The sequence below is a fragment of the Hyphopichia burtonii genome (genome assembly GCF_001661395.1).
Source record: "Hyphopichia burtonii NRRL Y-1933 unplaced genomic scaffold HYPBUscaffold_3, whole genome shotgun sequence".
NCBI lineage: Eukaryota > Fungi > Ascomycota > Pichiomycetes > Serinales > Debaryomycetaceae > Hyphopichia > Hyphopichia burtonii.
In genome coordinates, this window is record NW_017963730.1 from 491,737 (window position 1) to 504,101 (window position 12,365).

Here is a 12,365-nt window from a genome sequence, read left to right on the forward strand (position 1 = left end):
GTATTGGTGATGTACGGGTGTCTTGTTGGTTGTGTAAGTGAGTTCCGGTCGGTCCAATGGGCAAGGCATCGCACGAAGATTCGCCAGATCTGACTGCAAAACAGGTCTATACGTTTTATTTGAATAATCTATTTACAGAGTTGATTAGTGTACATTTTTGAGATCACAATCAATTATTTACAACAGAGTGACACTTACCGCACAAATGATCATGCTGTTCAGCAATGAATTTCCAACATCTAGGGCACTTGTGATGTGGAGATGGTAATATGGTTCCTTTGACTTGTTCACCATTTGCTAGATTTATTGAAAAAGTTTTGTTGAAGGCAGCATCATTACCTTGTGTTTGGGTGGGATTAACCTCAACTTTTGAAACTAAGAAATAGTCATCCAAGAATGGTTGATGAGTTTCTAGTAATTTGCAAATTGAAGAATCTTCGTTTGTGGATAATGAAACTTGAGTTTCTAATTTATTTTTGTAAGCACCATTTGTTTTCAATTCTTCTAAATTTTTGTAAACATGGTCTTGGACTTCCCAAATTAAATTGAAATCATGTTCGATATTTTCATTTTGGAATTGCAATGGCAATTCATAGAAATTTGACCAGTTCATCATGAATGGAGAAGTTTCAGTTACTTTGAATAGATCTTGGAAATGTGACCAAGTTTCTTGGGCCAACAATGGTTGGATTGGTGCTAGTAATCCAATATAGGTTTTCAAAGAATGATACAATACGGTTTGGATACCTCTTCTCCGTACCGAATCAATCGAATCAGTATATAAACAATCCTTTGAAATATGGAAATAGGTTGAACTCAAATCCGTATTCATATGATGACTCAAGTCTTTAACGACTCTTTGGAAATTATGAGATTGATAATTTTTTATGACAGATTGCTGTAAACAATATAATCTTGAAAGTGCCCATTTATCTAAAGGATTTAAATCATTATAACCAACAGAATCTACAGCTGGGTCGAATTTAGCCAAGTTACCCAAAAAGTACTTCATTGTGAGTCTTAGTTTTTTCAAGTTCTCCATCACTCTTAATAAAATCTCCCCACTGACATTAACATCTTGAGTGTAATTTGATGAACTCACCCACAATCTTAACCCATCAGTACCTAATGCTGGTAATGCGGGTTTACCTCCACCATTAATGACTTGTTGAGGGGCAATCACATTACCTTTAGATTTGGACATTTTGTCATTATGAACATCTAATGTAAATCCATGAGTGATGATTTTTGCAAAAGGTGCAATTGGTTTGAAATCCTCTCCATTTACACCGGAAGATATGATTTTATTCAATAAGGATGATTGAAACCATCCACGGTGTTGATCGCTACCTTCTAGATAAATATCCGCTAAAGGTTTGCCATCTGTTCTTTCTTCTAAAGATGTCCAAGAAGTACCCGAATCGAACCAAACATCCATGGTATCTTTACCCTTGATATATTTTGAACCATCTATACTCAGCGGTAACCATCTATCTATGTTATCATTTTCTTCTTTGAACCATTCATCAGTACCTAATTGATCGATTTTATTAATTAAATATTTAATAACTTGTAAATCTTCTATAGGTTCACCATTTTCTTTATTATATACTATAGGTAAGGGAACCCCCCAGGTTCTTTGTCTTGAAATACACCATTCGTTTCTATTTTGTATAAAAGAAGGTAATCTATTTTTACCTGATTCTGGAACAAACTCAACTTTCTTCAAAGCATCAATGGCAGTTGATTTTATCTTACCAACATTTATAAACCATTGTGGAGTTGCTCTTTGGATAACTGGTTTTTTAGATCTCCAATCGTAAGGATACGAATGCTTATAACTTTTATTAATATTAAAAATCATATCATGTTGAGATAATAAATCGATTGTAGACCAAATCCCGGTTTTAGAGTTTGCTTCAATTCCGTGTAATTGGTGGAATCCATTGGGTATATTGTTTCCGATGAAGTGGCCCCTTTCGTCAACTGATGATAATATTGGTAAACCATGCTTACGACCAATTAAATAATCTTCACCCCCATGAGCTGGAGCAGTATGAACCAAACCAGAACCAGCACCAGAACTAACGTGGTCACCATGAAGTATAGGAAATTGATTATCGGTATTAGAGGCCGGGTTGGTATAAAAAGTACCAATCAAATCAGATCCTGACAAAACTGGAGAATTTTCCAATTCGATAAACAGTTCATTTTTCTTTAAGATATCATTTACTAAATCACTTGCTACCACAATATAATCATTCTGAGTTGGATCATGGATCAAACTATAGTTTAAGTTTTCATTTACACAAATGGCTTGATTTGCAGGAATAGTCCAGGGCGTCGAGGTCCATATAAGTAAAGACAATTTACTTTGTTCATTTAAATTGAATTTTCTCTTTAAAGATGAAGAGTTTGAAAAAAACTTAACAAAGATTGCAGTTGATTTATGATTTGGATTGTATTCTAATTCAGCTTCTGCTAAAGCGGTTTGAGTTTGGCACCCCCACCAAACTGGTTTTAGTTGTCTTGAGAGTAGACCGTTTTCCAAAAGCTTATAAAAAACGTTCAATTGATTAATTTCGTAATCGTGATTCATTGTAATATAGGGACTGTCAAAATCGGTCATGATTCCAAATTCTTTAAATTGTTTCCGTTGTAACTCAATCATCAGTTGAGCTAACTCTCTACAAATTTTTCTTATTTGGACTGGTTTGATATCTTTTAATTTATCGGGTTTTATTGATTGTAAAGCTTTCATTTCAATTGGTAAACCGTGACAATCCCAACCGGGTCTATAATTAATTTTTGAATCATTATGAATTAATTCAAATCTATTAATGATATCTTTTAAGATTTTATTCAAAGCATGACCCAAATGCAAATCTCCATTAGCATAAGGAGGTCCATCGTGCAAAGTGAAAGATTTTGAATAATTTGAACGATTTAACTGCCAATCATATAATTGATCACTGATTTGATTGATTAACTTATAGCGGTCGTCACCACGAGGAGATCTTGGACCAAAAGGGGTTTGAGGAAGCTGTAAAGTTTTGGAATAAGTAACCTTATTCAGTAGACGCACTCCAGAAGATATGTGTCTCTTGAATCGAAGCATTTCCGTGGTGAATATGGATTGTTGTAGTGAAAAATATGAAAATTTTGAAAATAAAAACTCGCACTATAAAAAATCTCTTACTTACAGTTTTTTCAATTTTTTTTTTTTTAAAAAAAGCACATACATATATTTTTAATAAATATAAAGGATTTTATTTACTAATTGATTTATTTACCAATGTTTTTAACTAATTCAATGTATTTTTCAGTGGAGAAAGATTTTGGTCTTTCAATTGGTAAACCCAAACCTCTATCCAAGATTAATTGAGGTAAGACACCAAAGGCTCTGGCAACACCGAATAAAACGGTATAGAAGGATTCTTCAGTTAAACCGTAGTATTGTAATAAGACACCAGAGTGGGAATCCACATTTGGCCATGGGTTTTTAGTTTTACCGTGTTTGGTTAAGACACCAGGAGCGACTTCGTAAATATTAGAAACCAAAGTGAATAAATCGTAATCAGGCATGTGTTTTAAGGCAAATTCTCTTTGAGCGGTATATCTTGGATCAGTTTTTCTTAAGACAGCATGACCGTAACCAGGAACAACACGTCCACTGTTAAGGGTATCCCATAAGTATTTTTCAATAGCTTCTTTAGAGTGGTCACCTTTCAAGTCATCTTTTAATTTGAATAACCATTCCAAAACTTCTTGATTAGCACGACCGTGTAAAGGACCGGCTAAACCGTTAAGACCGGCGGCCAAGGAAAGGAAAGGAGAAGATAAGGCAGAACCAACCAAATGGGTGGTGTGAGCAGAAACGTTACCACCTTCGTGATCAGAGTGAATGGTCAAGTATAATCTGATTAATTCCAAGAATTCTTTATTTTCACCATAACCTAATAAGGAAGCCAAATTAGCACCATAATCCAAGTTTGGAGAAACGGCACCTAATTTACCATCTTTAAAGACATTTCTATAAATTCTAGCAGCGATATTTGGTAATTTAGCTAATAATTCAATAGAATCTTCGTAAGTGTATTTCCAGTAATCGGATTTATGAGCACCTTTAGCATAAGCTTTAGCAAATTGAGATTCGGATTCCAAAGCAGTAATGGCAATTGAAAATTGAGCCATTGGATGTAAGTGGCTTGGAGAACGGTCAATCAATTCTTCAACGTGTTTTGGTAAAGCGGATCTAGCAGCCAATTCTTCACTGAAGGCTTTAGTTTGAGCGTCAGATGGAACTTCCCCAGTTAATAATAACCAGAATAAAGCTTCTGGTAATGGTTCATTTCCACCAGGGGCTTTTGGTAATTGTTGTTGAATATCTGGAATGGTACGGCCTCTGAATCTGATCCCTTCAATTGGATCCAAAACAGAACCTTCCCAGACTAAACCTTTAATACCACGCATACCACCGTAGGCTTGTTCCAATAAAACTTCACCAATAACCTAAATATAATGTTAGTACCATCCCCGGATTCCATCACAAAAAAAAGTGCCCGGGTCGTGCGCCCGCTGGAAAATCTCCCATCCTCCTTTAATCCCGGAAGCTTCCCTACGAGCAATTGACCCATCCCATTCCAAGTATACGTACGGTTTTACCATGTTCTTTCAACAATTGTTTCTTTTCTTCCAATTTTTCTGGTAAGAGTTCTTCTAAACGAGCTTTTAAAGTCTATAAAAAAAAATTAGTAATTGCAACAATCAACGGAAATTTCAAAAAAAAAAAAAAACCTTAATACATACTGGTTCAGCGGTAGCGTAAGTACGAGCATTACCGAAAACACGTTTAGCCAAAAGAGAAGAACGTTGGGCGGTTTGAAATGAACGAAGAGCAGACATATTTGTAGACAATCTGTAGACTAAAGTAAACAGAAAAGAATAGAAAGAAAAGCAAAAAGAAGGAGCAAGGGAAATCAAGGAGGAAATCAATGGCTATATAAATAATTCTGAACCGAAGAAATGGAAAATGGTCACAAAGTTACTAACAAAACAAAAAAAAAAATCAATAAAACGAACAAAACAAAAAAAAAAAAAAAAAGATATGCGGAAACTGTGCTATACTCCGTAGCATCTACCAAACACCAGGCACTGCACCAGATGATCGGTGGTGCCAGTCCCCTACTCACTGGCACCAGTGAGTGCCAGTGAGTGCCAGTGAGTACCAGTGAGTGGGTAGGGGGCACGAGAGAGGCTCGCTCACATGAAGAGGCCTGCCGGCAATTGGCCAATCAGAGTGCGAGCTCGGAACAGGACACCGGAGTTTTTCTACCGTACATTTAAACTACAGAAAAAACAATCCTAGTCTTATTGGCGAACTCTCCGTGGCTCCGAATAAAACCTCGGAGAGCATCCTGCTCTCTTCGGACATTGACTCTTGACTCTTGTGGGGGAGGGTCGCTTGATCTCCTGGGCAGCCTGTCCTCTGGCAAGGTGGGGCATGGCATTGTTGCACCCGGTCTTTTGACAGTTATTGGTTTGGCCCAACCCCAGATTTCGGAGTAGCCACTGGATGGCCAGCTGTGGCTTATGTAAGCGGGTTTACGTAATTGCGAGAACAACAAACAACGCAAAAAGTCAAACAAAGTCTCAACCTGCAATTAGTCGTTGTTTTATTGGACAGCCGGGTCGTGTGTTGTACCATTACCCATACTGATGGTAATGGTATTTCTATTACCATTAGTATTGGCACTGATAGTAATGCAAACAATACTGATCTGAATACGTAGCACCGGCCGCGGACAATGGCCTCAGGCTGATCGGTGGGAAAGGAATAACTCGGATCATTTGGATTGTGGTTAACCGCATACCCTGAACGGTGTCCGGGTAAGCTCGATGCATTGCGAAAATTTTCAGATTCCCGCTATAAATTGGCTTGTTCATTACAGGAACTAGATGCTCTTGGTCGAAGTGGTATCCAAGTATATATTAATACAAGTAATTATTTATGAGAAGTATGTAGTTGGGACTTTATCTCCACGTATACGGCAAAAGAAGATCTTTAAATAGGTATACGTGGTAAACGAATCCCAGAAATTGAATCGATGTCTGCAGAAGAAATAATTCTAATAATTGAAATTAACTTCTTTTGATGATATTGGACATTATGGATGTAAGAAGTGATGGATGAGATCGCCAATGGACTTGTCGCCCACGGTCTGCTTGGCCATTCGAGGTATGGCACACTTGACCTCGTACTGACAGTAGTTGCATTTACTCAAATCATCAACCGGTTCCGGTATCCGCTTAGACCCATTCCAAAATTTGCTGGCGTTATTCAACTCGCTGCTGACTTGGGCGTCGTTGGCCTGGAATCGGTGTTTGCTGAATACTTGTCCTGTTTTGATATTATGATACTCTAAAGCTAAGTCTCGTCCCGGTATTCGACTCAACATTTGGTAGAAATGGCTACTGCGAAGCGCAAAGTACCTTAGTGTCAAGGGCTGTTGCCATGGTCCCATAAAGGGCTCCAATATCTCTTGCACCGGTGGCAGCTGGCTCCACCAGCTTTCCCCCTGCATCATCTGATCGAGTTCCTCGATCTGCTGGCGGTTAATCATGCTTTGTAAATCATAATTGGCCAACGGACGCGTTGGCAATGGTCGGAAGACCCCCAGTTTCATTTGCATCAAATCGTCTCCAATCAACCACCAGTGCTTGATCAAGAGCTTTAATACGTGCTTGAGGCCAATCGGCTGGTCAAGGTCCTGGTGCCGTCTACTGGCATTGGTAAGCATCATTTGGTAGCTGGTGGCTCCCGAAATTATATCCAATAACCTTCTGTAATAACTCACTTGTAATTTGGCTCCTTCAATCACCGAAGACTGGTTCGGTAGGCGACTGAACGACCGGGTCTTCATTTCTCCAATCACTAGCTCCTGTTCCGGATACTTGGGGATGATTTTCTTCATTTCTTTAATGAAATCATCGATTTCAATCCGAGTCTTCCCTTGTAAGTAATACTCAACCTCCTCACTCATTTGATCGCCTTCTATCTTTAAGAAATCAATAACCCCACTTACCAATACTCCATCCTTGGTGAACTGTCCCTGTTCAAGATCCAAGTACCCATGCACTAACATCTCTCGTGCGTACCCGGTGGTCAACAACGTATACACCCGAAGAATGATTTTTTCAAACCACTCTTGTCCCAATTCAAATTCACCCGTCCCAATATCAGATACCTCGTTGCTCGGTAGCTCATTGATAAACTTGATCAACCGCTCTTCGTCTTTATACTCGTGAGTACTCAATTCTAATTTCTCGTGGTGTTCATTCCCTAATTTCATTTGCTTGGTTTGCGGCTTGCTCAATGACCCTTCGTACACTTCGTACGCCTTCTGTAACTCACACCAGTTCTTAGTCAATAGCTTGGTTATTGATAGTCGAGGAATCTCAACATACAGTTCATCTTGGTTGTGCTTGGAATGAAATTGAAATGGCCCTTCTAGATATGGTGGGATTCTCAACGGTAGCGTTCGCTTGGACGATACCTGCAAATTCGTATACAACTCCGCAAACAAATCAGTCTTCTCTTCTGTTTCCACCGGTTTAATGAATCGTCTCAATACATCCTTAGCATTCTTACCATTTCGCCTTATCATTACTGAGAGATGAGTACGCGTTAGCAGTTTTTTCTCTTACATAATTTGATTTTTTTTTTTTTTTTGGTTTCATTACGGATAAAGAAAAAAAAAAATAAGATTTAGTATTATTACAGTATCGATTAATCTATAAACTTTTTATATACTTTTCAATGTATACCCCTTTTCATCTTCAAACTATCTCGTTTCTTCTCACTTAGACTGATTTGATTTGGTAAGCTGATTTTGTTGACCGCAACCTCTGATAGCGATTCAATTGGTTCATTGGGTTGGGCATTCATGAAATATCCATATTCTTCCAGTGGAGTTGTAGCTGACATGAATGGACTATCCAAAGAACTATCGAATCCATTTGAATTGGCATTTTCTGTGTTGATAGTTAAGGGTTTTGGTAAGGAAATAGACCCGTTATTTCTACTCGAAGTTCTTGAAATTGATCTTGATCTATTTAAATTAAAATCATCAATTTCCATTCCATTAGCATGATGGTTCTGAATTATTTGAACATTTGATCCTATTATAGTATTGGCGGAACTCGAAGAAGTCGGTGGGGTACTCGATTGTGAAGATACCGATCCTTTGTTTGAACTGGGTGGGGTTTGATAATCTAACATCATTGAATTAAAATTATTTTGATTTGCACTTCTATTGATAAAAGATTGCGGGACATAATCTTGCATTGATTGTAATGAATCAGTACTACCATTTGTTTGACTAACTTGATTTGTTAATCCGTGCGGTCTGATATTATTTAAATTCCCAACGTGTAACCAATTATTTCCTGAATATGAATTATTTCGGGTCAAGGATTGTTTTCTCAAATTAAGGGACGATGACCTTGATCTAACTATCGGTGGTGGATTATTATTATTATTATAATTTGAAATATTAGCGTCCGTTAAAGATAAATTGGAAATTGACGATTGTCTAATATTAGTATTATAGATTGATTGTTGTTGTGGTTGTGGTTGTGGTTGTTGTTGTTGCTGTTGTTCATTTCCTCCATTGACACTAATACTTATTGATGTACTGGTTGGTAACTTATTGGATTCATTCTTCAGGGAACTATTATAATTACATAATTCTAATAATCTTTTCCTGATCAATTGTAAGAAAATTGGCTGATAAGATTGATTTTTCAAATAATCAATAGTAATAACATTTTGATAATCATAAGCTGGGAAATTCCCATTACTTGTTTTATTGATTAAATTATTCATGGTTTCATTAGCAACTTTACTTACCAACCCGCTTGGAGGAATAACCCCAGTGAATGGAGTAGTGGTCGGTAATGTCATTATGTAGGAATAGACTGACATAACTAATTGATCAAAATTTGCAGTGAAATTTAAAGTGTATTTCCTCATGGTACGAAATGAACCAAAACTTGGTTCATCTATATCAGTTAAAATATCATCTGATTCATTATAAGAAGGATTTGAATATAAGGAGTTACTGGTTAATTGAGGAGCCTGAGGTGGTTGGAAAGAATCAGGAAAATACCCATTTTGTTGAACATTATCTACTGGAGTACTTAGTGTTTGATCAATCGGCGTAAATGGACCCATCTCGGGTTGAGATAAGTTCGATAAGGATTTATTTAGTTTCAAAGTAAGATTCATTTTCTTATTAATCATTTTTTTGTCTTTAATATTAATACCGACGATTTCAAGGGTATTTATAAGACTATCTTATTTTCAGGTCTAGCTTATTATTAGAAAGTAAACAAATGATGCAATACAACTGTTTATCGATGATCGAAAACTTTACTTAACTCAGACTAGTACCAAAAAAGTTGTCAAGGGGATTACCAGGTTATAACTAGTTGTAAATGGTGATTATTCAAACAATTCGGCGCAAATGACGTTACGAAGCGTATTCGGCTGCCCACGAGTGATCAAACGAAGTGTAAGAATACTTGGTAGTCGGTTTCAACGGGTTAAACGGGTCTATCAAACGTTTTTATGAACCGATGTCTCAGGGTACTAGATTATGGATCTGGTCTGAGGATTCCTTAAAATCTGGAACAAGTTTGCAAAAAAAAGGGGAAAGTCTGGAAAAGTTGAAAAAAAAAAGTCCGGAGGCGTCTTCAAGAAACCAGGAAAGTCTTAATTAAATATATATAACTGGAAAATGAAGTAACAAACCAATTTTAAAGGGATTAGTTAATTCATTCGATATTGTTTCAGAACGCGCAATGAATTTTTTTTTTTTTTTTTTTTTTTTCGCCCTTTGGTTAATGCATGCCCCAACAATTAGAAGCATCTGCTAGATGTCTTTTATACTAGATTGGGTTAAAATGAAGTGCTTAGTAGATAATAATGTATTACGATACTATACGTATGACACTAACTATGTAGACGCGTTCGCTTGTTGTCAAGGCTATTTAACCCTAAATTCTTTTACAAAGACGCGTTCCCCTGGCAAGAAACTGAGTTAAAGGTACATTACTCCTTCATTGGGAAGCAGCAAGAGTTGCTTTTATTGAAAGGACCCTTAAGTATTGTTTTTGGGTATTCTCCACATAATAGTTGATATTTAAAGTAATGAGGCGTCGGGAAGAATCTAGATTAGACCCGGAAATGTAAGAAATCCGATTACATGAACATCAAGTTATTGTCACCGCCAATTCCGTCGTCATTTATTATGATACCATCCTTGACGTGATTGTTCACTTGTTCTTCTGATTGTTCATCTTCATGTTGGGTCTCTTGTTCTTTAGATGTATACTCTATATATTGATCTAAATTATCATTTAACAATTCGGAATTATACTTTATATTATAAGGCAAATTCATTTCTAATTCTTTAGAAGGTAATAATTTATCTTCCTCATTAATTTCGTCTTCAATTTCATCATAATATTCTTTTAAATTATCAATAACATAGTCAAATTTATTTAAATTTTTTAAATTCTTTAAATAAAATTGATAATTTGTAGTTAAATCTTTTGAATTTGGATGATATTTCCCATTTTTTTGTATTTCTAATAAATAATTTGATAAATTTGTATTTAGATATTTTAAATTATGACCAAATTTTAAATCTTTTTCTGTTAAGTAAATTAACCATGATAATTTATCTTCTTTTGTTAATTCAATAGTTTCATCTTCTTGTATTAATGATGGTTCATGTTGTTCAATTAATCCAACTGGTCTTTTCCCACTTATATCACCAACTTTAAATTGATTATAAAACTCTTGTCTTTCCTTTAATTTCCTTTTTTTTCTTTCTTGATCAGTTTCATTAGATTCATCAATCTTTCTTTTTTCAATTAAATTTATTAATAAGTTTTCAGGTACTTCCACTAATTTCTTACTTATTCTAAAATTATCACTATATTTTAACCAATCAACGAATGATTCTATCGATTTAGTATTATAATTTTGATGCTGAATTTTCCTAGATGTTTCAAATTTGGGATAATCATCTTGAATATCTAATGCACTCTCAAAGCTCGATGGCTTGATAAATTCAATATCAATCATCGATTGTAGTATATCCTGGATCTGTATTTGATTTGATTGTTGACGAATTATTGAATATTTTATACTTTTTTTAAGTAACGTCGTTAAATATCTGATATAAATATCAGTTAATATATTCACTATTGAGGGTTGGCATTTATCAAACCCACTACTCTTCAACATCTGACATATCGATATTCTTAATATCGAGAAATGAAATGATTCTTCCATGTTTATTATGAATAAGTAGCTAAAAGGTTGTTATTTAATCAAATTTGTTTTGAAAAAAATCTTTTAACTAAGGTGCATGGGTGTTTTTTTTTTCGCTTATTCTAAATCTTCCATAGCTAAATCTTGTACAGCTACTTCTTCTACAGCTACTTCTTCTACAAGTATGACTGATACAGCGGTATATCTGTATCTTATTGTATCTTAAAGTATCGTTAAGTATCTTATTTTATCTGTACACCTGCACATCTGTGACAATCAAACATTTATTATGAAAACTACAAACCTTGTTGTAATCTTTCACCAATTTTCTTAGAGGCAAAGGATAAAGCATTGAATAAACCCTTTTCGGATAATTCAATCTTATTCAAATTCAAATCATTGGAGATAGCGGAATTTGAAGGAGTATTGGTCACTCTTGAAACAATAATTGAAGGATCAATTTCTAATATAATACCATCATCAATAGTTTCATCAATACATAAACTAACCAAGTCATATTTTTCCAAAATAGTTGACTTGTCCAAGGTATTATCCAATAATATACTTAAAGCTTCATTCAAATTATTGGTTAAAGAATAGATTAATGATTCATTTTCATTAATTGAACTAACTAAAGCAATAATAACATCGTTGGTTTGCTTATAAGTTATTAAATGATTATCATATAATATAATATCTTGATTAACTTTATTTATCTTGGAAAATAACTGTTCTTCAAATTTTAATTGTTGATTAAGACTTTTATATGGATTGGAAACTATTTCATTTTCTTTGGTCTGGTAGTATTTCGCATACAACCTTGAACCCTTATTATCTAGTATCAATGCGGCGCTGACCGTATATAATGATATATTAAGTGACATCTTGTTCCTGTTGTTGACTCTAGTTGAAGTTGTTGAAAAATTAATTTCATTTTTGAACCACCGTGTTAATCCTGAGGGAAAACATCCGTACATCTCAAAAAGAGTACCCAGATGACCATGACCAGGTACTAGGTGCC

At 35.4% G+C, this 12,365-nt stretch overlaps 7 protein-coding genes across 7 annotated transcripts; all 7 read right to left on the reverse strand.

The window, feature by feature from the left end:
• Nucleotides 1-169: 169 nt before the first annotated feature.
• Nucleotides 170-3,118, reverse strand: HYPBUDRAFT_107711 (isoleucine--tRNA ligase; the record flags this gene model as incomplete). The annotated part of the gene is made up of 1 exon (XM_020218578.1): nucleotides 170-3,118. The coding sequence occupies one exon, from the start codon at nucleotides 3,116-3,118 to the stop codon at nucleotides 170-172; it is 2,949 nt and encodes a 982-aa protein (XP_020076717.1).
• A 176-nt stretch (nucleotides 3,119-3,294) lies between these two features.
• Nucleotides 3,295-4,896, reverse strand: CIT1 (citrate (Si)-synthase; the record flags this gene model as incomplete). Its single annotated transcript, XM_020219277.1, has 3 exons — nucleotides 4,810-4,896; nucleotides 4,658-4,738; nucleotides 3,295-4,512 (listed from the first exon to the last, which is right to left on the reverse strand). A coding segment is annotated over exon 3 (1,179 nt), but the record flags the coding sequence as incomplete, so codon positions are not given.
• Nucleotides 4,897-5,077: 181 nt separating this feature from the next.
• On the reverse strand, nucleotides 5,078-5,992 carry HYPBUDRAFT_152505 (uncharacterized protein; the record flags this gene model as incomplete). The annotated part of the gene is made up of 1 exon (XM_020221053.1): nucleotides 5,078-5,992. A coding segment is annotated over exon 1 (163 nt), but the record flags the coding sequence as incomplete, so codon positions are not given.
• On the reverse strand, nucleotides 5,974-7,725 carry DEM1 (Dem1p). The gene has a single exon (XM_020221054.1). It carries the CDS (start codon nucleotides 7,665-7,667, stop codon nucleotides 6,168-6,170), a length of 1,500 nt encoding a protein of 499 aa, XP_020076720.1. The 5' UTR covers nucleotides 7,668-7,725; the 3' UTR covers nucleotides 5,974-6,167.
• A 54-nt stretch (nucleotides 7,726-7,779) lies between these two features.
• HYPBUDRAFT_152507 (uncharacterized protein) lies at nucleotides 7,780-9,776 on the reverse strand. Its single transcript, XM_020221055.1, has one exon. It carries the CDS (start codon nucleotides 9,302-9,304, stop codon nucleotides 7,817-7,819), a length of 1,488 nt encoding a protein of 495 aa, XP_020076721.1. The 5' UTR covers nucleotides 9,305-9,776; the 3' UTR covers nucleotides 7,780-7,816.
• Nucleotides 9,777-9,985: 209 nt separating this feature from the next.
• Nucleotides 9,986-11,365, reverse strand: HYPBUDRAFT_122280 (uncharacterized protein; the record flags this gene model as incomplete). The annotated part of the gene is made up of 1 exon (XM_020219278.1): nucleotides 9,986-11,365. One exon carries the CDS (start codon nucleotides 11,363-11,365, stop codon nucleotides 10,265-10,267), a length of 1,101 nt encoding a protein of 366 aa, XP_020076722.1. The 3' UTR covers nucleotides 9,986-10,264.
• Nucleotides 11,366-11,640: 275 nt separating this feature from the next.
• On the reverse strand, nucleotides 11,641-12,228 carry HYPBUDRAFT_107365 (coatomer subunit zeta; the record flags this gene model as incomplete). The annotated part of the gene is made up of 1 exon (XM_020218547.1): nucleotides 11,641-12,228. One exon carries the CDS (start codon nucleotides 12,226-12,228, stop codon nucleotides 11,641-11,643), a length of 588 nt encoding a protein of 195 aa, XP_020076723.1.
• Between the last annotated feature and the right edge of the window lie 137 nt (nucleotides 12,229-12,365).